General features: G+C 34.8%; 6 protein-coding genes across 9 annotated transcripts; 1 reads left to right on the top strand and 5 right to left on the bottom strand.

The window, feature by feature from the left end:
* Positions 1-16: 16 nt before the first annotated feature.
* Positions 17-6,007, bottom strand: Cds (CDP-diacylglycerol synthase). Its single transcript, XM_081986262.1, has 7 exons — positions 5,797-6,007; positions 4,715-4,927; positions 4,477-4,653; positions 3,172-3,531; positions 2,964-3,113; positions 2,776-2,907; positions 17-2,727 (listed from the first exon to the last, which is right to left on the bottom strand). Exons 1-7 carry the CDS (start codon positions 5,860-5,862, stop codon positions 2,500-2,502), a joined length of 1,326 nt encoding a protein of 441 aa, XP_081842388.1. The 5' UTR covers positions 5,863-6,007; the 3' UTR covers positions 17-2,499.
* A 156-nt stretch (positions 6,008-6,163) lies between these two features.
* On the top strand, positions 6,164-8,870 carry LOC145733443 (E3 ubiquitin-protein ligase MARCHF8). Its single transcript, XM_081986269.1, has 4 exons — positions 6,164-6,826; positions 7,953-8,097; positions 8,154-8,274; positions 8,326-8,870. The coding sequence occupies exons 1-4, from the start codon at positions 6,506-6,508 to the stop codon at positions 8,774-8,776; spliced, it is 1,038 nt and encodes a 345-aa protein (XP_081842395.1). The 5' UTR covers positions 6,164-6,505; the 3' UTR covers positions 8,777-8,870.
* Positions 8,871-9,810: 940 nt separating this feature from the next.
* On the bottom strand, positions 9,811-11,953 carry LOC145733445 (pupal cuticle protein 36-like). The gene is made up of 5 exons (XM_081986271.1): positions 11,833-11,953; positions 11,011-11,176; positions 10,616-10,763; positions 10,397-10,563; positions 9,811-10,343 (listed from the first exon to the last, which is right to left on the bottom strand). The coding sequence occupies exons 1-5, from the start codon at positions 11,848-11,850 to the stop codon at positions 10,159-10,161; spliced, it is 684 nt and encodes a 227-aa protein (XP_081842397.1). The 5' UTR covers positions 11,851-11,953; the 3' UTR covers positions 9,811-10,158.
* A 1,306-nt stretch (positions 11,954-13,259) lies between these two features.
* On the bottom strand, positions 13,260-14,387 carry LOC145733446 (endocuticle structural glycoprotein SgAbd-2-like). The gene is made up of 4 exons (XM_081986272.1): positions 14,242-14,387; positions 13,986-14,179; positions 13,761-13,876; positions 13,260-13,596 (listed from the first exon to the last, which is right to left on the bottom strand). The coding sequence occupies exons 1-4, from the start codon at positions 14,248-14,250 to the stop codon at positions 13,373-13,375; spliced, it is 543 nt and encodes a 180-aa protein (XP_081842398.1). The 5' UTR covers positions 14,251-14,387; the 3' UTR covers positions 13,260-13,372.
* Positions 14,388-14,623: 236 nt separating this feature from the next.
* Positions 14,624-18,484, bottom strand: LOC145733437 (uncharacterized). Of its 3 annotated transcripts, none has more exons than XM_081986261.1 (2): positions 16,648-18,484; positions 14,624-16,596 (listed from the first exon to the last, which is right to left on the bottom strand). In XM_081986261.1, the coding sequence occupies exons 1-2, from the start codon at positions 16,654-16,656 to the stop codon at positions 15,319-15,321; spliced, it is 1,287 nt and encodes a 428-aa protein (XP_081842387.1). In that variant the 5' UTR covers positions 16,657-18,484; the 3' UTR covers positions 14,624-15,318. The 3 variants fall into 3 exon arrangements, with proteins under 3 accessions (XP_081842387.1, XP_081842385.1, XP_081842386.1); XM_081986259.1 differs by having other exon boundaries at positions 14,624-17,434; positions 17,519-18,484; XM_081986260.1 differs by having other exon boundaries at positions 14,624-17,662; positions 17,729-18,484.
* Positions 18,485-18,627: 143 nt separating this feature from the next.
* Positions 18,628-19,699, bottom strand: Cbp20 (cap binding protein 20). Of its 2 annotated transcripts, XM_081986275.1 has the most exons (5): positions 19,570-19,699; positions 19,305-19,440; positions 19,036-19,253; positions 18,879-18,981; positions 18,628-18,826 (listed from the first exon to the last, which is right to left on the bottom strand). In XM_081986275.1, the coding sequence occupies exons 2-5, from the start codon at positions 19,362-19,364 to the stop codon at positions 18,725-18,727; spliced, it is 483 nt and encodes a 160-aa protein (XP_081842401.1). In that variant the 5' UTR covers positions 19,365-19,440; positions 19,570-19,699; the 3' UTR covers positions 18,628-18,724. The 2 variants fall into 2 exon arrangements, with proteins under 2 accessions (XP_081842401.1, XP_081842400.1); XM_081986274.1 differs by lacking the exon at positions 19,570-19,699 and having other exon boundaries at positions 19,305-19,563.
* Positions 19,700-19,739: the final 40 nt, after the last annotated feature.

The raw sequence follows: 19,739 nt of genomic DNA, 5'->3' as shown, positions 1-19,739 counted from the left end.
GGTGAGTAAAATGCCATTTCTAGTATTAACAATACTGTATTATTCAATAATATCTCACATTAAATTCGCTTATATCACAAGCGAATCATATACACATATTGCGTGCTATAGATTGGCAATAAAAAGGTCGATAAATACAGAAACGTTTACTAAATATTAATATAGTAAGGAAGATCCACTGAGAAATAATCTACAATTTCTCTAAACACACCAATTAGTATAGTAAATAGTTGAAAATTAAAAATGGTCCCTACCACACTAATAAGATAATCGACATATTTACCTGTACTTGAATTAAAACTTATTATTACATGTACTAATAATAATTTAGTTCAGAGTGAAAAAAATCAACGTAATTTTATGATTATATTAACTTCTGACAGTCTCAAGGTATAACAGGCAAAATTTCAAGAATAATAACGCTATGAGAACTATTTAAATGTGTCCTTAATGGAAATTTCTCTGTTAAACCAGTTAACACAATCAAAAAATGTTCATCCTGATCACAACTATTATGGTATCTCTGTATAACGTATTGAATAAATAAATTAATAAACTACAGTTAAAATGACTTTTTTCATAAATTGTAATTTTTATCTACAGAGATTTGCTTAAGATCAGTTGATTTAGCAGTTATTAAACTTCAAAGTGAGGTTTAATAATTATTACAACTAATCCTAAATACACGTTTCCAGTACACCATATATTTCGAAAATAAACTGCTCGCCACCTCAAACGGGACAGTGATCCCGTGATTCCGTGTGATTCCGAAACAAATCTACGGATTTAATTGCGGTTTGGACTATCATTGAGCCTGATTTATTGACCTTTTGCTGATGTAAAAAACTTTTACTTCAATGCACTACAACTGCCTTATATAGGGTGTGAAAAGCAAATGTGCAAAAAAGTGAAATTTTTAAACCATCACCAATTAACCAATTATTTTTTTCGCGAGAAGTGTTGTTTAGTTCCTACATAATTTTAAATCAACTACTTTGACCGATGGAACTATACAGGATATCTAGAGACAGTTAAAGTGAGAGATATTCACTCACTAGCTCTGGACACCCTGACAACTGTCACAAATCACGCAGCTGTGACCAATCCAAAATAGTTTTACTGGTTGGATAATTTAGACTGCACACTGTTTTAAGCAAAATTTGACAGTTGGGACGTTAAGTGACGTAAGTGCACAAGTGTCCTTAACGTCAGAACTGACAAATTTGGCACAATGAAGCTATAAACACAAGTTACAGTGCAATTCCTAAAAAGAAACAGGAAGACACCTATTCGGCATTTTATACTTTCAGGTCACTAGTGAATCAGTTCTGTAAATTGTCATGACGACTATCACGTGATGTAGCATAAAAGTGTTACTTAACGTCAAAACTGTCAAATTTGGCTCCGTAGAGATGTAAAGACTACTTACAGTGGAATTTCTCAATATCTATTTGACATTTTATACTTTCAGGTATAGTGAGTTCAGAGTGAGTTTTGACAGCTGTCACGTGACGTAAAAAAAGTATTAAAGTGTATCTTAACGTCCCAACTGTCAAATTTGGCTCTATGAAGCTTACTTACTTAGCTGGCTAATGGCTATACCCTCTTAAAGATGGAAGACTGAAAAGATATTGACCTAAATAAATACTGTCTTATGTTAAAACAAATCCAAAAAAAAATGATTGGTCAATTGATGACTACTTGAAAATATCACTTTTCTGCACGCTTTTGCTTCTTCCCAACCCTGTATAGTGCAATCACAGTGAATTAAAGTACAAGTTTTTTACGTCAGCAGAAAGCTAATAAATCAAGTTCAATGACAGTCCAAAAATCTTTGTCCCGGTTGACGTGGCGCGCAGAAAAACGGTAACATTTGATAAACTCTAAAAATCTGGGTTTACCACAACATCAAACTGGATAAATTCTACGACAACGCTAAAATTATATGAGAAATGCAAGAACAAAACGAATTTATTCCACAAATATTTCCTAAGACTAAACAAACATTGCACAACCGTTACCACAAAAATAATGACTTGAAATTTCCCGGAAAGTGCAATCAAACCCAATCCGTTTAAAGCATACACATATCACCAAATTACCCAGGTTAAGGTGCTTTTAAAATTGTATATTTTAGTTCCTAAACCTAAGTAAATCACCGGTAAAACACTAATGTTAAGTCTACATGTGCAGCATTTACGCAACTACGACTAGTGCTGCGATTCACGCAAATACTGCCCATTTGGACTTACCATAACACATAAACTTAACAAACTGGCGTTAATTCTTGTCAATTTGAACATAATTCGATCATTGAAATTGATAAACCCCAAATATTAAATTCAATACTTACCAAAATCACTTTTAACTGCAAACAAATAATATACACAAACCGCTAAAACACGTAAATGGCACAATATTTAAAAAATAAATAATAGAATTAAAAAAAGTGTCTTTTCAAAATATACAGGTAAAATTGCGGACACTGAGTCAAGTAATTCAGTTGTTCGGAATCAAAATATTTCGGTTCTCGAGGGATTCTTTCAGCAAATGGAAGAGCTGCAACTGTTGTTCCGGTTTCATGTAATGTACCTGGGATAACAATTTTTGCGGACTGTCTGTTTGGATAAAACTGCTGATGTACACGTTGACGAATGTCGCCATCAGGAATTGACAATCGAACCGGTCCATTATACCGCCATGTCCTGGGATTATATCGCCAAAATCCTGAGATTCACTGATAAGTACTATTTATAAAATTTGACAAAAAATTACCTTTATTTTAAAAGCCCTCTTAAATCCAGAAGCAAAAAATCCCCCAAAAGGACCAATCACACTGCTAAACAAGGACAAAGACAATGAGTGTAGCATGAACGGATAAAGATAGATTGTACTTTCAAATCCAAACTGCAATTATTATTACCACTGTATTTGGAGTTTTAAATAAAGTTGCGGTAACTTACAACTTTCAAAAAAGTTAACCAACTTGGCAAGTTGTACGCCTGCAATCGAAACAGAGAGCTTGGCTCACATTCCATAGTCATGCGACCTAAATTCTCGCTATACTCAATTGGACAGACAAAGTATGGATACTGACACATCCAATAAGAGATCTGTACACAAATAAACCTTTAGTATAGTTTAAAGTTACTTAAAAAAACATATACATACCGCCAACCCAAAAATAACAGTCGATACCCCACCCCCAATAAATCCTTCCCAAGTTTTCTTGGGCGATAGCTTGATCAACGGAGTTTTTCCGAAGAAAAACCCAAACACGTAAGCCATGATGTCATTGCAAATTATCATGGAAACGGGCACTATGAACCAAATCAAACCTTCAAAAATGTTCTTGATGATCAAGTAGGACTGGGTCACTACGATCAGCAAAGCTACATGGGTCCAAGCAAACAGCGAAAACTGTTTCATGTAGTATTTCTTCACAAGCGAAAGTACGAACCAAACGAAACCAACGCAATAAAGACTGAAGGAGATGAAACGATGGTAGGCCACCAGAAATCGGAGACCCTCCTAAAAAATAAATTGCAACTGTAAGGTACAAAATGTGCCAAAACGCATTTCTTTAATTATTTACGTTTGCAAGATATTACGATTTAAAAAAATATTTAAAAGGACAACTCATGTAATAGAAATGAAGTATTTATTTCAACTTTGATATAAATATGTCTTTATTTGACCTCCATTCTAAAGAGCATAATCATACAAAATGAGCTAAAGTTTCCTCTCAAGCTTTTCCTGTTTCTGAGATATTAAAATTTAAAAATTACTTAAAACCTGTTAAAAGTAGTAGACAATGTCAAAAACTGTCGCCACTATATTAAAAATTAACTACAAAATTCTGACTTTGAATAATAAATCAGTAAAATGTGAAAAAATGTTTGATTATGATTTAGGTAAAACCTTCTTAGATCACAGAATACTTTTTTTAATCGATTTTCAGGAAGTTTCTTAGTTTTCTCTGGACTATGATGATATAATGATCATCAGGATTCAATATAAATTGATCAAAATAATTTTGGTAACCTAAAAATCAAAAATACTGACAAAGCTTCTTAATTCAAATGCACTTTGTACAACCAAATTTATGAAAAAAAACAATAGCTGAATAATTCAGGTCAGGATTTAAGCCTAATTCAGTTTCATTGTTTAAAGTGCAAACAATTGTAAGTAAATATCAGACTTAACCCAATTTGAACTAGCTGATTTTACTAACAAATAGAGTTTTTTTTGTTTGTTTGTTATAACTTCTATGTTTCAGATGGCTTATAATTTTTAATAGACAACTTCACCAAGAAACCTTTGAAAATCATTTTTAATCTTTAAGTAAATACATAAAGTAGGTTATAGGATTCCAGCTGTAATAAACAGGCCATAAATGTGATATGACTTATTGTCTATCTGTTTAAACACCTTAAAATCTGTAAACCACCTTTCAGGAATATTTTCTATACTTACTGTTCTATTAATAAGTACTCCAAAATAGTCCACCAAACTTTCACCATAGAAGAAATAGTTAGAGGTCAGCAGGAAATACCAAGAGAGTGACCTAAACCAGGGAAGACCATGAATCCTGTAGACTGCATACCCAATATTGATAATTTCTTGAAAACATTTAACTTGCACAATCAGTGTCTGAAAAATCAACAAAATTCTCTTTCATCTAAGACAGATTGAGCCCACAAAAAGTTCTTACAGTAAACATTAAGAATAAGGGTCCAGCATAAATTACTACAGAAAAATACAAGATCATCACAAAGCTGAATATGGCCCTGACAGCCCAGTTGCGCCATTTTCCTGGAAGATCTTTGACCAGCCACTCCAGAAGTCCTGGAGATTTGTCTGTTCCAGATGGGATGGTGGTGGAAAGATCTGTTCCCAGTTTGACTTTGTCATCTTCACTATCAATCTATACAAAAATGTATTGTGTTTAACAGAAATATTATTTCAAGTGGATTTCTTTAGCCATAACTATACAAATAAGTTTAGAGACACTTAACGCTGGTGAGAATGCCACTGATATTTCTTTACTCATCGGTACTTTTCATCTTATGAAACCTGCTTTATTCATTATAATATGAAAAAATAAATGACATAAATAGTAGGTAGTGTAAAACCCATGTTTTTTGATTTAAAACAAAAGTGTTTAAGAAAAAATGTGTGCCTAATGTAACTAAAATCTAGATTATCTCCCTGGTTTCAAGAATCATATGATAGGCCTAATCAGTTAGGTTTTAGTCATCAATTCTCATAAAAATTCTTATCCTTTGTTTGTATAAAATTCATTCAAGTCAAACAAATTTAGAAACTACACAAATAAATGAAGCAAATAAAATCTGGACATTATTTATTTTTCATACAGTTTTAGCTCAAGGATAACCTGTTACAAACCAGAAATTTTTTTAATAACTTAATTCTATTGTTTATATGTGAACCCTTAAAGGCTATATTTATTGGGTCTTTAACTTTTTAAAGGTCCTGCAACAGTTTGTCACCGACGCTCAATAAAAGTGAAATTGTTTTGAACAGTTAAATAATGAAATAATTAACAAAAAGTAACTAATTTTTATTTTAAAACAAATTAAATGGAGGTATTGTAAATACAGAATGGTTTATCTGGTGAAGGTTAACTAACTGCAGTTCCTACGGTTTAGTTACGCAGGAAGTGAACTTCTGAGCGGATAATTTAAAGGACAATTAGTTGTTAATGGGATTAGATAGTAAACACTGGTTGGAAAATGGGTTTCAAATGGAAAAACTGAAGCAATGTTTACTTACATGGTCGGATTCGGCCGATTCTAGCAACTTGCCATCGGATTCCCGACGTTTCCGGAGGTCCGACATTATTTACGTTTTTAGTGCACTTTTTTAATACCTTGGAGGAGACTTTCAGCGCCTGAAACACTGGAAAAGCTCCAAATTCCTATTTACAAAATCATCATTTTCAAAATCGATAAAGGAACATTCGATTTTAGAGGTTAGGCCGCATGCGTCACACCTACAATCACTTTACAATGGGCTGTCACTAACACTATGTCTATCTTTGTTTAATTCCACAAGTTAAACAAAGAAACAAATAGTAGTGGACCAGTAAGGGGCCCAAACAATTAATTAAGTAAAACGTCAGATTTGACAATCAGCTGTGTGTGACATTCGTAAAACCGTAAATGCTTATGACCCTGCTAGTTCGGTTGCCAGCAGCAGGAGAAAAATAAAATCCTGCTTTCGCCGTTGTACGGTCAGTGATTTGTCGGAGTCTACGAAATTCCATTATTAATAAACAGTTGGAAATCACCTTGCCCAATTTAAACCTCGTCGCACAGTACCCCCACGCACAACGCGAGTGAAACCCAGCCAAAGTGAAAAAAAAATGTGAATTTTAACACCAAATAATGCTACAACCAAACAAAATAGAGTGTTTACTATTTGACCAACGCGAATATTTGCTTCACAAAACTCTACTGCTACTGCCTTCTTAACAACAGCCATGCCTGGACAGTTTATAAAAGTGAAAGAGCCTAGGGCTGTCCTGGCCCGTGAGGCTTTTTCAGATTCTGTCAAGAAACAGGACTTGTCCAAGTGTGACACTGATTCCAACTACTCCAACTCCATGGGGGATATTTGCAGAATATGTCACTGTGAAGCTGATGCTGAGAATCCTCTGTTGTCTCCTTGTTATTGTGCAGGCAGCTTAAAATATGTGCATCAAAACTGTTTAAGACAATGGCTTGCTGCATCAGATACCAGGTCATGTGAATTGTGTAAATTTAATTTTATTTTACACACCAAGATTAAACCCTTATCAGAGGTAAGTTGCATTTATAACAATAGCATATTTTAAGTGTAAAGTACCTTTATAATTATTATGATTTTGATTTTTGATCCCAATTCAGATCACTTAATCACCAACTACTTTTTCTTTATGTGGTTTAATTAAAATCTTATAATTACTTGTTATTATACTAATTTTTAATTATTCTTAATGATCAAAGAGGATCATACTTTTAACATTTTTAATTACCACACTTAATTTTTTCAGTCAATCTTTGTAATACGGTTCACACTTCCAAGGTTGAATTATGCATATGCTTGCTTGAAAATGTATTTAACATAATAAACATTTTTCAAACTAACAATTTATGTGTATAGGTAACCTATAAAATTAATGATAATTTTAAATAATGACCTCTCTGTTTGCATTAGTTGGTCTGAAGGAATTTCAGAACAAAAAATGTAGAAGCATTATTACAAGTTTGAACTGGCAACAAATGAAAAAAATATAAATGTAAAACACATTTTTGGAAAAAGTGAAAGTTACTTTCAGTTCTTAAAGCAGCACCGTTTTTATTAGACTCTTAAATTTTCAGTCTAACCAGAATTTTGTATATAAAAGTATTGCACTTTTTGAAAATTGTAATTATTTATTATTATTAAGACTTTCCCAATTCTTGAAGGTGATTTGTTTTTCCTTACAAACAATCCTCAAAATTCCTCACATCTTAATAAAATTAAATTAGAAAAAGTCAATCAATGCAGCAATGAAACATAAAGCATCTTTAATAATAACTCAGCTAGCTCAACTGTGTTTTTGGCTTTATTTCTGGTGCTGTTAGGCAATTAGTGGCCTGGTGTGTGCCAAAATTGGAACCAGGTGTTCTGAGGATTTGCCAAAATATCATCAGTCTTTTGGGAATTCAATCAATTTTAATAGATTGCTTGGGATGGAGTCAAGGTAGACATTCAGGGTCAAGTGTAAGCTATGTTTAAGCTGAATAATTGAACTCACTTTGTTAAGACTGATAACAGTTGTAAGGTCATACACGTGTTAAATGAACTTGTACATCAAAATGATACTAATTATTGACTTTGTTCCAATTTAATGTTTTAATTTTTTGGTATAAAACCAATTTAAACTACCAAATTAATTTTCTTAGTGGAGGATTTTGGAGATGAGCAGTGTGGAACGAAGAAGACTGCTATGTGCCATATTATTTCACTTTGTAGCTGCTGTTTGTGTGGTTTGGTCACTGTTTGTACTTATTGACCGGGCAGCTGAAGAAGTCCAGAGAGGCTTGATTGGTAAGATTGGTTGATCTTAGCATAGCACTCTGTTTGAGTATCATTTTATTTTTCAGCTTGGCCTTTTTGGACAAAACTGGTGGTAGTTGCTGTGGGGTTCACCGGCGGCGCTGTATTTATGTACATACAATGTAGGCAGTATTTACATTTATTTTCTAGGTGGAAAGCTCACAATAGGTAAAATGCTTAAGAAATTCTGGTTTCCTTGATTATTTATTCTATTTTCAGAGTGATACTTGTACAAAACGCACCGGAAAAAATAGCTCCAATGCCGGCGTCTCCCAATTACGTAAAGGACAGCGGCCAAAATCTGCTAGGTCCTTCGGTCACCCACGTCGAATACAACGTGCCTCCTTTGAATACAAACTCACAGAGTGAGGTCCAAGTGTGCTACGTGTTCAAGGAGAACGAAAAACTGAAAAAGAGCCTGGGAAGCTGCGCTTCCTCCATCCAAAAAGCGGACGTGCATGTGGAGGATTTGTGCGAGAGTCCCAGACAGCACTCGGCCGATCCAGACTGCTATGCAAAAATGCGGGACAATTTAATCGCCCTGGACATTGAGTGTCCGTCAAACAGTAAAAAACTGTACGCGCCACACAAGACTGATCAGATGAATAGTAACACTTGCAAATCGTTGCCGAATTTGTTAAGTTCGAGCAATGAGAATTTGCTTGTGTAAATAATGATTTACGCGCGGGTGTTTGTGATATGTAAACTATACTTTAGCCATTATAACAATTGTAATTATATGAATAAATTTAATTTATGATTTAGTTTTCTCTTTTGCCTCTGATCTTGATGGATCGACGGTTTCTCACTTTAGCTCAAACATGTAAATTAGTTATTGCTGTCTTTCAAATAGCATGTCCTGAACGCCTAGTAAGCATTATAACTGACTGAACTGATAGTAACTCTTACAAAAATAGTTATTTAAAAAGTATTAAAATACTGAAAAATTTACTTTTACTTTATGGTAGTGATGGTTAGTTAAACTAAAATTGGAAAAGTAAAATTCAGTATGCCAGGAAAATTTACCTACTACATTTTGAAAATCACTACAGTTTTACCCCCTGTATAGTAGCAGCACTGACGGACAGTGAAACTTTCAGGGATGAGTTTAGCAGCTCTTTACAAAATTGTTTGCTCTCCTTCAAGTTTTTCGTAACTTTCACCTTTTCTGAGTTACTTAGCAAAAACTGGTTTGATGAAACAAATCAGTTGAAATTGTGATTTAAAATTTGAGCACCTTGTAACTTGGTTATTTTTGGGAGTTCAGGGAGGTTGAACCCATCAAATTAACCGTCTTCAGCTCCTCTTTCCAGTGGGGTTGAGCAGAAAATTCTATCCTAAAAATTGCGTACAGGGTGTCAAAATCTGGCACACCCTTTATAGTTACTGAAAGCAAAAACGGTTCTGCAAACTTACGGTGCTGAGTTAAAAGTCAATTGTTTTGTAATGTTCACTGTTTTCGAGTAGTTTAGGAAAAACTGGTTTGCTGCAACAAATTTATAAATCAGTAAAATTGTGATCTGAAATTTGAACACGGTTTAAATGACAGTCATGGACAAAATCGCCTGTAAAACTCACTTGGAGTGAGAAAATGAGTGTTTTAAGCACATTTTTGGAATCCTCATTAAATTTCCTATCCAATAACCTGAAAAAACACTTCAAAATTTGCTACAGTCGGGGATTAGGGGACTTAGTAAATTACACTTTTGTTGCTGATACTGTAACCAATGTTTATTCAGCAAAACTTGCAGGCACTTATAAAGTAAAATCTTTAACTATACTGGGTACAAAAATCCCTATCCACTATATTTAATAATAAATAATATCAAATGGTTTACATAATCTATAGTCCTTTATACTCATAGTCCTTTGCAGTAAGTCGTCATAAAAAGAGCGCATTAATAGTATCACATCTTAATGTTAAATTCTACTTTTTGTACTGCAATCAAACTAAAAAAATGGACTCTGAATAAAAACATTTTTTTACAAGGTTATCTCTAATAGAGAAACACTAATTTAATGTTAGTAAATTGCAATGTAGTTTTCCTCTCTTTAGTATCGATATCCATTTTGCCCTCCTCCACCGTTTCCATTACCTGGTCCACCTGCTCCAGGGTATCCAGAACCTCCACCTCCTCCTTCACTCTGGCCACCACCTGCCGCCTCTTCTGCCGCATTTTCTTCTAGCGATTTTAGAATTTCTGGTGGTATTGGTGGTGGAGTTGGTAAATGATCACCTATTAACATAATAGTACCATAAAAGTATTATTTTCAGTTTCTGTGTACTTACCCTTAGGCACAAAACCATTTTCGTCTGCGGTATATTCGATTTTGATTTCGGTGCCATCAGGGGCGGTATACGAAAACGATCCGGCCGCTGACTGAGCTTCTGCTTCACTGCCTGCGTTTTTCAGTTCTCCGGTTTCATCAGCTTTAATGCCATTACTAGTCTCGTAACTAGAAAGGAAGACTTGCAATGCCTGAGATTAAAAAAAAAAACTACATTTACCTCCATTTATAATTTCCACTTCCATCATTGTCGTTTTCGGAGGATAAAATGGTGGCTTGGGCGTCTGCACTAGCACCCGCTGCAGCTCCGCCGGCACCACCTGGTGAGCCACCCCCGTAGGGTGGTCTTCCACCCCCATTTCCGTTTCCTAAAACATTAGCAGAAAAATTCTGATTTCAAATAACTTAACTTAAAGTAACGTACTACTGCATCGTATATAAGTTTCTGTTGCAACGTCTTTAAGACGGAAGATTCTAAAACGCGCGACTCACCTATCACGATTTGCACTGATTTACATTGTGCACGTTATACGCTGATATAAGAGATCGGATTACAGTAACTCACCTAGGTGTGGGTTAAGAATTACCGAACAAAATACATTAGAGTTTATTTACCGGATTTTCCTCCACCCACGGGCGGTCGTCCTCCACCGTTGCCTCCACCCCCAAAGGGTGGTGAAATTCCCGGGCCACCCCCAGCTCCTCCTGCTCCTGCTGGTGGTAAATAAGTGCTGTCAAGTCGAGCGGTCGAGCAGTAATTTAGTACAGTTGCCAAGATAAACTGAAAATTTAAGTCCACATGTACGTTAATCAACGTTGGAGTTTATTTTGATTGGTTTAAAAAAAGCAGCAAGCTGGAATAAGTTACTTTTTTGACCAATCACAAACTACCCACTGTGCTGGGTTTATTTTAAATAATAAAATGCCTTTTTTAGGAAACTCAACATTGGTCACTTTTCCGGTCTGGAACATTTTGGAAAGTGATAACTACATACGTATTTAAATAGGTTAAAAATTAGATCAGTTAAAAATTTATAATTTTTGTCTTTGCAGAAAACGGAAATTTTAACCACCCTGTAGCTCAGAACCGAATCATCTGCTGACAAATGTGAATACAACAAACATTTTTGGCTTTGACTTCTTCAGCAGCAATCCTGGAAGTTTGTTCATATATTTATGGGACACTGGGCTGTATATCTTCTATATAATAAATGGTCCAAAATGTAACAAATTCACTGTCTTCTTTTTTAAAATGAAATTCATAAAAATTTTCAAGCATTGATTCTTTAAAATTAAATTTTTGTTAATTTCAGCTGTATCGCACTCACAGAAGTATTCAGTGAGAGAAAAAAAATGTACTTTACTTTTTGTAAAAATTCGACTATTTTTTGATAAATATCAATAATAAAATCAATCTAACATAATTGTTTAACTTACCAGCTTTATATGATACATTTTAAATCACATCGGCACCTAAACCTAAACTCGCTTGAGGACAAACTACCTTTTATATACTATTTACAGAGCTTACCATTATGACTTTTTGCCCCACTATTGAAACCTAATAGGTTTGGAGAATAAAAAACAATATCGTTTCTTCAAGACAAGAAGATGTTTATTGGCTTATCTGTTGTCACCGTTTCTTCACATGCACGCCGTCCTTTTTCATCTTGCGAAGAAGATTCGGTGCATCTTCAGTGCGATTACGACAAATCCTTTCACGTTCATTGATTATTAAGCATCGCATTTGACTGTTTAAGCCATGTTTAAGCCTTATTCGGTTTGATATTTTTATTAGGTTGAGTAATTAATTTATGGTTGTAATGAACCGCGCTTGGAGAGATTTAAAATTGCGTGGTTGGGTAACCTAAATTTGGTACTATGCGTGTTTGTGGAATACTTCAAAATATGTTTCTTCCTCATATAGCTCATTTTGTGCTCATTGTGTGCAAGTATTGATTCTAGTAATCAGTTACGAGCCATTAACAATGTTAATTACCAATCAGGGAATCTCATTAATAACTGATCTGATTCTTCTAAATGTCATCATCCACATATTCTAAGTTCAAGAATACGTTTATGTGCAATCTTCGTGAAAAGAATGCCGAGGCATTGTGACCGATATATTTTACTACCCGATTCTCCTTTATATTCTTGCACAATAAACGTCTTTAACACGATTAACAGGAGGGTTTTGAAACATCTACTTTTCACGAAACAATATAAATGTCCACCCTATCTATATCGAGATGTTCAAGATGAATCGATAACATTGTTTTATATTCATTTTTTTGCTAAGTTAGATTTTATGAGTGAATAAAGGCTACTATATATAGCCATCAAAGTTCTTCTGCTGATTAAGGTAATATGCAGCATCATAATGACTAACGCACCATATATAAACATAATCTTATGTTTAATCACAATTTTTGCGTTAACTACTCTGCTTTACATGCCATATAAAAATAATATTACGTAACGTTATTGAGTACACATCTTCAGTTCAAAATTCCATCATTATTAGCTCATATACTGTACGTACAATGTCAAGGGGTACATATGGATTCAGCCTAAAAAAGACTAGGATGTGTACTTTCACATTGTCATGCAAAATAATGCGTTAAAAGCATCTTAATATGGGATTTAATGTTAAAATCTTAGTTGCATCACGATTGTTACGCTAACACCTAACGATTTTATAAGTACCATTATAGTTTAAGGAAAAATTTAGTCAAATACGTTTTTTGTTTATGTTTTGATTATGCAACATGTACTAGTACTTTGTTTGCAATATTATTTTACCAGTTGTAATGGATTTTAAACTTTTTACTACCCAAAACTGTAATAAATATTAAAAGCACAAACTTATTTCATTTATTTATTATTCAAGCTAAACAAGTAAACAGTAAAAAAAGCAATGAATCTGCACAAAAATTACACATTTCTTGGATTCAGGAACATAACAAAACGTCAATTTTCAGTACCGGTACCTTCTTTGATACCCACTTTGTCTAGAATAGTCGTTTCTGTAATCTTCACTGTCATACTGAGTGTCATCATCAGTTTGGACGGACTTATTCTGTCTGGGTATTAAAAGGGATCGTTTGATTTCTGCTGGAACAGGGGGCGGAGTGGGTAAATGAGGCCCTTCAGCCCTAAAACCGTTTTCGTCGGCTATCCAATTCACTGTTATGGGTGTACCTACAATATTCACCAACTGATGCAGAAGTATCTCAAGATTTATGGAAATGTGGGTATTATCTTTAATTCTCAATGGTAAGCTTAAATGTGACCGTGTCACAAACTACCCACCGTAGTGTTATTCACTAAATACTGCACATGTAAATTTAGCATAAATGACTTACCATCTGGAGCGGTATATGAATAAGATCCCTGGATTACTTCAGCTTCACTATCTTTCTGTCCAGCATTTTTGAGATAACCTTGTGCCTGAGCTTGGGCTCCATCACCAGACACATAACTTAAAACACAAAGAAAAGAAGTGGCAGATCTTTTGTTAATTTTGAATTTACTTAGAGAAAAAGTGATTTGTGGATGAGAATAGAGAAACTATATAGTGTCAAACTTACCTGTAACTGAATGATCCATCAGGATTTAGTTCACTCGATTCTGAAATAATCGGTATGGGGTTTTGGGTGCTAAATGGTGGACGTGGTTGGTATCGGGGCTGGGGTTTAAATTGCGGCGTTTGTGGAAATGGGGGTTGCCTGTAGTAGTTTTGGGGCACCGCCAGTACCGTAGTTAGAGCACACCCAAGAATAATCTGTAAAATTATTTTTATTGTAAAAAGAATAAACCAAAATAGTTGAGTGCAATTTAACATACCAGCAACATGTTCCAGCAAAACCAAAACACTATAGCAACTTCAAGTGCAGAACTCAAATCATAAAGTCCATTTATCAAAAGGGTTATTATTTATAGACGATCCCCACTACATCAGATGATTTCGGTTCATCCCAACTATCCGCATACACCCTACTCCATCATCCATGCATCTTATTAAAAGTGAAGATAATTTATGTATGAAACAAGGTCGTTTCAATTTTCTAGTGGTTTACTTTATCAGATTTGTTCTAATTACAGCCAAAAGACTTTAGCACAGAGCTTGACAATTGTATAAGATGGTCATGTCAGTTCCATCTTTGATAAGTTTAAAATGCCTTCAAAGAACAGTTTTGAACAAGCATTACATAAGTCCTATTATATTTTTTCTGTCAAGCAATCTAAAAGTCCTACCATTTACAATTTGGACGTATTGATGCATGTAAAGAATAGTCATTATAGCCAAGTTTTAATTTGCATATTGTATTAAGCAGTCAAACAAATTTGAGACAACCAAGCTTTCCTTCTAAGACACTTTTAGAGTGATGTTACATTTGAGGTCAGCTTAACATAATTTTAGATTTTTTAGTGAAGGTGTTCAGGGATGTATTATTGTTGCAATTAGCTTCTTATTAATCATAATGATTGTGACACTGAGCACATGAAAAGAACACACCCAAGTGCGCACCAAACCAAACTTTATGATTAATATATGGAATTTTCTTAATAGTATTTTAATGCAAAACTGAATTAGAGTGGTAAGTTCTATGGTGAAATTTGTTTGAATATTAATCATCATTCGAACAAGTAAAAAAAGCAATATTTGTCTTATTTCCGTTTAGACAAGTTCATCTTAGGCTACATTACCAAACAATGGAAATTCATGCCGGACGAGTTTTCAGGTTTGTAGAACAATCGATCTTAAAGATACTCAGTTATTGTCCATTATTTTACACGTTACCCAACCACCCTCTGTGTGTGTATAATAACCAACAAAAATCCATTTTTGCAATGTCAAGGCTTTAATAACATATAATTTTTCTTAAAATAATTTATTTTTATATACATATTACTGGTAATTTATTGCGCAGGCACTCCGTAAACTTCATGAGGTACAATTACACGATTAGATACTACTAAGCGTTGAATATTATTTTGATGGGGAACGTGAGGATTGTAATTAACCAACACAGGCACTAATTTCTTAATCAACGGCACACCATACTCGTCACAATCGTTTTGAGGCAGAACAAGGTGCCTTCCTGCATGAGGGATGGCGTACTCGTATTGAGTTTGCACTGGAGTCACCACTTCCTCATGAGGAACTCCATACTCTACGTGAGGATTACCTGGCACATCCTCGTCTCGTAAAACTGTCGGTACATGATGAGGTAAGGCATATTCGTAATGGGTTGTCACTTCTTTTTGATGAGGAACACCGTATTCAGTGTGGGGTTGTTCAGGCACGTCCTCGTCACGAAAAACTGTCGGGACTTGATGCTGAGGTATAGCGTACTCGTAATGAGTCACTATTTCTTTTTGATGAGGAACACCGTATTCTTCATGCGGAACTGCTGGCACCTCATCGTGATTAGGTACTCCGTATTCAGTGTGGGGTTGTTCAGGCACGTCCTCGTCACGAGAAATTGTTTGGACTTGATGATGAGGTATAGCATATTCGTAATGAGTAACCACTTCCTGATGATGAGGAACACCGTACTCTTGATGCAAAACTGATGGTATTTCGTCCTCAATGTGGTTTTTAGGCAATTCGTATTTCGTTTGAGGCACCTCATCGTGATTAGGTACTCCGTATTCAGTGTGGGGTTGTTCAGGCACGTCCTGGTCATGGAAAATTGTTGGGACTTGCTGATGAGGTATAACATATTCGTAATGAGTCACTATTTCTTTTTGATGGGGTACACCGTACTTTTCATGCGGAACTGCTGGTATATCGTTTTCAATGTGGTTTTTAGGCACTTCGTGTTCAGTTTCAGGTGCTTCATCACGGAAAATTGTTGGGACTTGATCAAGAATGACGTATTCATAATGAGTGTCCACTGGTTTTTGTTCTCGCTGGTCATGGTACGGAACTCCATATTCTTGATGTGGAATTACGGGTACCTCATCATTATTTTGAACTTTGGAGACAGGTTTTACTGTCACTTCTTTAGGGACACCGTATGAGTCATGGGGGGATGGAACTGGAACTTTTCCCTCTATTGGAAGCACATTTTTTGGTAACACTAAGTTTTGGGTGGTTTTTTGATACGCTAAAGGTACTCCATAAACTTCGTGAGGTTGTGCCGGAATGTAGGAACCACGGCAAGTCGCCAAAGCAACCAGTAGGACTAGCAGCTGAAAATCAATAACTTTTAGCATGTTAAACTTAAAATTGTTAGGACTTACATATTCCATGACAACCTGCTTCAAAACCCTGTAATGTCTTACTATAGGGCAGCTGAACTAATCGTTCTATTTTATATATTTCGAAAGTTGTAGTTAACCTTTCCACTAATTTTGTAAGTACCTAATTAAGTAAATACCTTCATTAATGAGTTTAGCTTAAAAGTGATTGTAAAAGGTCTTTACAAATTACATTTTTTTAGATAACAATCATAGAAAGTGTTAATAATCTTAATGTATTTATACAGAGTGATGGTGTTGACTGATATGCGTACAGCAATTTTGAAAACTAAAAAATCGGTTTAAAATTCCTACTCAAAGAGGTTTGATGGATTTTACAAACCATCAATTCTCAATCAATTAATTTGTAATTTTCGAAATCATCGCGGGGTTTCGTTTTGTTTTTGATGAAATTTTTACTTCCCACCCAATTACGAAACTGAAGGTGCTATAAATGTAAGTGTTTTCAGTTTAAAAAGGTTTAATTACATCTTTGTAGTGATATATAAGTATAAACCAATGATGGTAAGTACTGCTTGCACACTTATCCTTATTTATTAATTATTGTACGTGTACATTATGTACGCATAGGTCACCAATACACTCGTCGTCCAGCTTTTGATGCTGGCTTTAGTAAAGTTAGGAAAATCAGATTATCCATATGCACCAGCAGAACCTCTTCCAGTGGTTCCTTTAGTTCCTGAAGTGGTCTACCCTCCTGCAGAAGTGCTTGTTTCAGTTGTGGAACCCGAAGCTTCAGCAACAAGTTTTCCTTACCCAAGTGCAGAACCTGAAGAATTAAATGAACCTGAACTGCGTACTATAAATCTTCCATATCCAGCTGCAGAACCAGAAATTACAATTGACAATTTACCGTATCCAGCTCCGGAACCGTCAGTTTCAGGGAGAAGTTTACCATATCCAGCAGAATCTGATAAAGTTCCAGCAACAACCTTTCCTTATCCAGCAGCGGAACCCAATGTTATAGTGAAAAACTTACCATATCCAGCTGCAGAACCTGAAATTACAATTGACAATTTACCGTATCCAGCTCCAGAACCCTCAGTTTCAGGGAGAAGTTTACCATATCCAGCAGAATCTGATAAAGTTCCAGCAACAACCTTTCCTTATCCAGCAGCGGAACCCAATGTTATAGTGAAAAACTTACCATATCCAGCTGCAGAACCTGAAATTACAATTGACAGTTTACCGTATCCAGCACCGGAACCCTCAGTTTCAGGGAGAAGTTTATCATATCCAGCAGAATCTGATAAAGTTCCAACACCAAACTTTCCTTATCCAGCAGCGGAACCCAATGTTATAGTGAAGAACTTACCAGCTGTAGAACCTAAGGAGCCCACTAGCTTTCCATATCCGGCACCAGAACCTATTATCAATGAACCAGTACCGTCGTATCCATATCCTCAAGCAGAGTATTAACAGTAAGAAAATAAGATACAATTTTTTTGATCAAAAAATAAATTTGTACTTAATTAGCATTATTTATAATTTATTATGGAGTTTAAATTAAGCACTCTGTATTTGTTTTTAAAAATACTAAAAACAATTATTAATTTTTGTACACTAAAAATAAACTTTTCCCACAACTAAATTTGAATTTATATTTACATTTAAATTGGGATCTGTTACAAAGGAATTCCATTATTTTCTGCTATAGTAGGTGCATTAATTAGACATAATTAACTTACAAACAAATCGAATTTTGTTTTATGCACAATAATGATGGGTTACACAACATTTCAGGATTTATGTAAATGCTCAAAAAAAACTATAAAGGAATAAAATACAGTTTGTGAGTGTGAGATGAGGACAAATGGCCCAGTAACTAAATTTTCATGAAATTTTACTGTTTTTCAATGTTTTGACGTGGAAAACTGACTAGAATGACTCTAAATGGTTGAGTAAGTAAATTTTTATAAAACTTGACTGTTTTTCAACTAAACTACTAGAAATAATAACTACTTGTAAATATCACTGTATTTAATCATCCATTCATACAATTGTAAAATAAAAACTTCTTAATAATAGTAAATCAATGTGTAGTCACAAATACGAAAAATTAACGTAAAAATCCTGGTACTTCAGTACCTATTTTCTGTTGGATCAATTTTCCATAACCACCGCGTCCTGCATCATAATCAGTCCTGTATTCATCTCTTACCTATAATTAAAATGGTTTAAGATTTCAACACTTGGTTTAGAAAAGCATTTACCTGTCCCCCAGTTTTGCCTCTGCCATACTGTCTTCCTTCAATAAAACCTGCATCCCAGTCTGTCCTTACAATTCTGTCATCTAATCTGGTACCATTAATGTACCTAAAACATTGAATTATCATTTTTTTGTATAAAAGCAGGTTCTTAACAGTGTACCTAAGGCAGTCTTCAGCATCAGCCCGGGTGTAATACTCCACAAAGCAAAATCCACATGGAGTTTTCTTGTACTTGTCCAGTCCCATGATAATCCTGCGCACCTCACCACATTTGGAGAATAACTCATATATTTGTTCTTCAGTGGTGAAAAACGATAAGTTACCCACATACAGGGTAGAGGTGAGTCTCAAAAGCTTGTCTTGTTCTGCTCTAGTACCCTAGATTGTTCTTAATAGTAAAGATAGTTCAATATTTGAATTGTAACTTACTTTAAAGTGCTGGTCTCGGTACGAGCTGAGGTCAATTGAGGGAGATGTTACGCTGACCATTTTTTGTCACTGCTTAGGTCCTTTGGAGGTATGTTTTTTTTGGAAAGTTCTAGACGTGAAAACTTACTTAACCTAACTAGACAAAATAAAACAAAAGTAATTGTTAATATAACTGAGGTATTCAGGAAACCAGAGAAGCACTACTAAATACAATAAGTTCAGTGAATTTGTAAAGATAAATTAAAAATTGTATTAATAAACAAACCATAAACTGGAACGGTGTACGTCGATCGTCGAGTTCGATTATTATTATTCTTTTCACAAATTGAACGTTAATTTGACAGTTGTCACGTGATCGCGCTAATTGTATACAATAGTGTGTCACGTGATAATCACTTTGTCAAGTGTCAAGCATTTTTACTGTCGCCTGTTAGC

Source organism: Ips typographus, linkage group LG9 (assembly GCF_016097725.1).
Source record: "Ips typographus isolate SLU linkage group LG9, UJ_Ityp_2.0, whole genome shotgun sequence".
Classification (NCBI taxonomy): domain Eukaryota; kingdom Metazoa; phylum Arthropoda; class Insecta; order Coleoptera; family Curculionidae; genus Ips; species Ips typographus.
Note: the sequence above shows the minus strand (reverse complement) of the source record. Positions and strands in the feature narration are given on the sequence as shown.

Excerpts from the sequence above, each read along its gene's own strand:
- LOC145733445 (XM_081986271.1), bottom strand. Across the intron at positions 10,764-11,010 it reads CGTGGGTGGAGGAAAATCCG|GAAACGGAAATGGGGGTGGA; the intron begins GTAAATAAACTC and ends CTAATGTTTTAG. Across the intron at positions 10,344-10,396 it reads AAATGGTTTTGTGCCTAAGG|GTGATCATTTACCAACTCCA; the intron begins GTAAGTACACAG and ends TTATGTTAATAG.
- LOC145733446 (XM_081986272.1), bottom strand. Across the intron at positions 13,877-13,985 it reads GATGGATCATTCAGTTACAG|TTATGTGTCTGGTGATGGAG; the intron begins GTAAGTTTGACA and ends TTGTGTTTTAAG. Across the intron at positions 13,597-13,760 it reads TTCATATACCGCTCCAGATG|GTACACCCATAACAGTGAAT; the intron begins GTAAGTCATTTA and ends TGAATATTGTAG.
- LOC145733437 (XM_081986259.1), bottom strand. The coding sequence starts at position 16,656 with ATGGAATATGTAAGTCCTAACAATTTTAAGTTTAACATGCTAAAAGTT.
- LOC145733443 (XM_081986269.1), top strand. The coding sequence starts at position 6,506 with ATGCCTGGACAGTTTATAAAAGTGAAAGAGCCTAGGGCTGTCCTGGCC. Across the intron at positions 6,827-7,952 it reads AGATTAAACCCTTATCAGAG|TGGAGGATTTTGGAGATGAG; the intron begins GTAAGTTGCATT and ends TAATTTTCTTAG. Across the intron at positions 8,098-8,153 it reads AGTCCAGAGAGGCTTGATTG|CTTGGCCTTTTTGGACAAAA; the intron begins GTAAGATTGGTT and ends TTTATTTTTCAG.
- Cds (XM_081986262.1), bottom strand. The coding sequence starts at position 5,862 with ATGTCGGACCTCCGGAAACGTCGGGAATCCGATGGCAAGTTGCTAGAA. Across the intron at positions 4,654-4,714 it reads CCTTATTCTTAATGTTTACT|ACACTGATTGTGCAAGTTAA; the intron begins GTAAGAACTTTT and ends TTGATTTTTCAG. Across the intron at positions 3,532-4,476 it reads GAGTACTTATTAATAGAACA|GAGGGTCTCCGATTTCTGGT; the intron begins GTAAGTATAGAA and ends TTTATTTTTTAG.
- Cbp20 (XM_081986275.1), bottom strand. The coding sequence starts at position 19,364 with ATGGTCAGCGTAACATCTCCCTCAATTGACCTCAGCTCGTACCGAGAC. Across the intron at positions 18,982-19,035 it reads GATGCTGAAGACTGCCTTAG|GTACATTAATGGTACCAGAT; the intron begins GTACACTGTTAA and ends TCAATGTTTTAG. Across the intron at positions 18,827-18,878 it reads GAGGCAAAACTGGGGGACAG|GTAAGAGATGAATACAGGAC; the intron begins GTAAATGCTTTT and ends TTTTAATTATAG.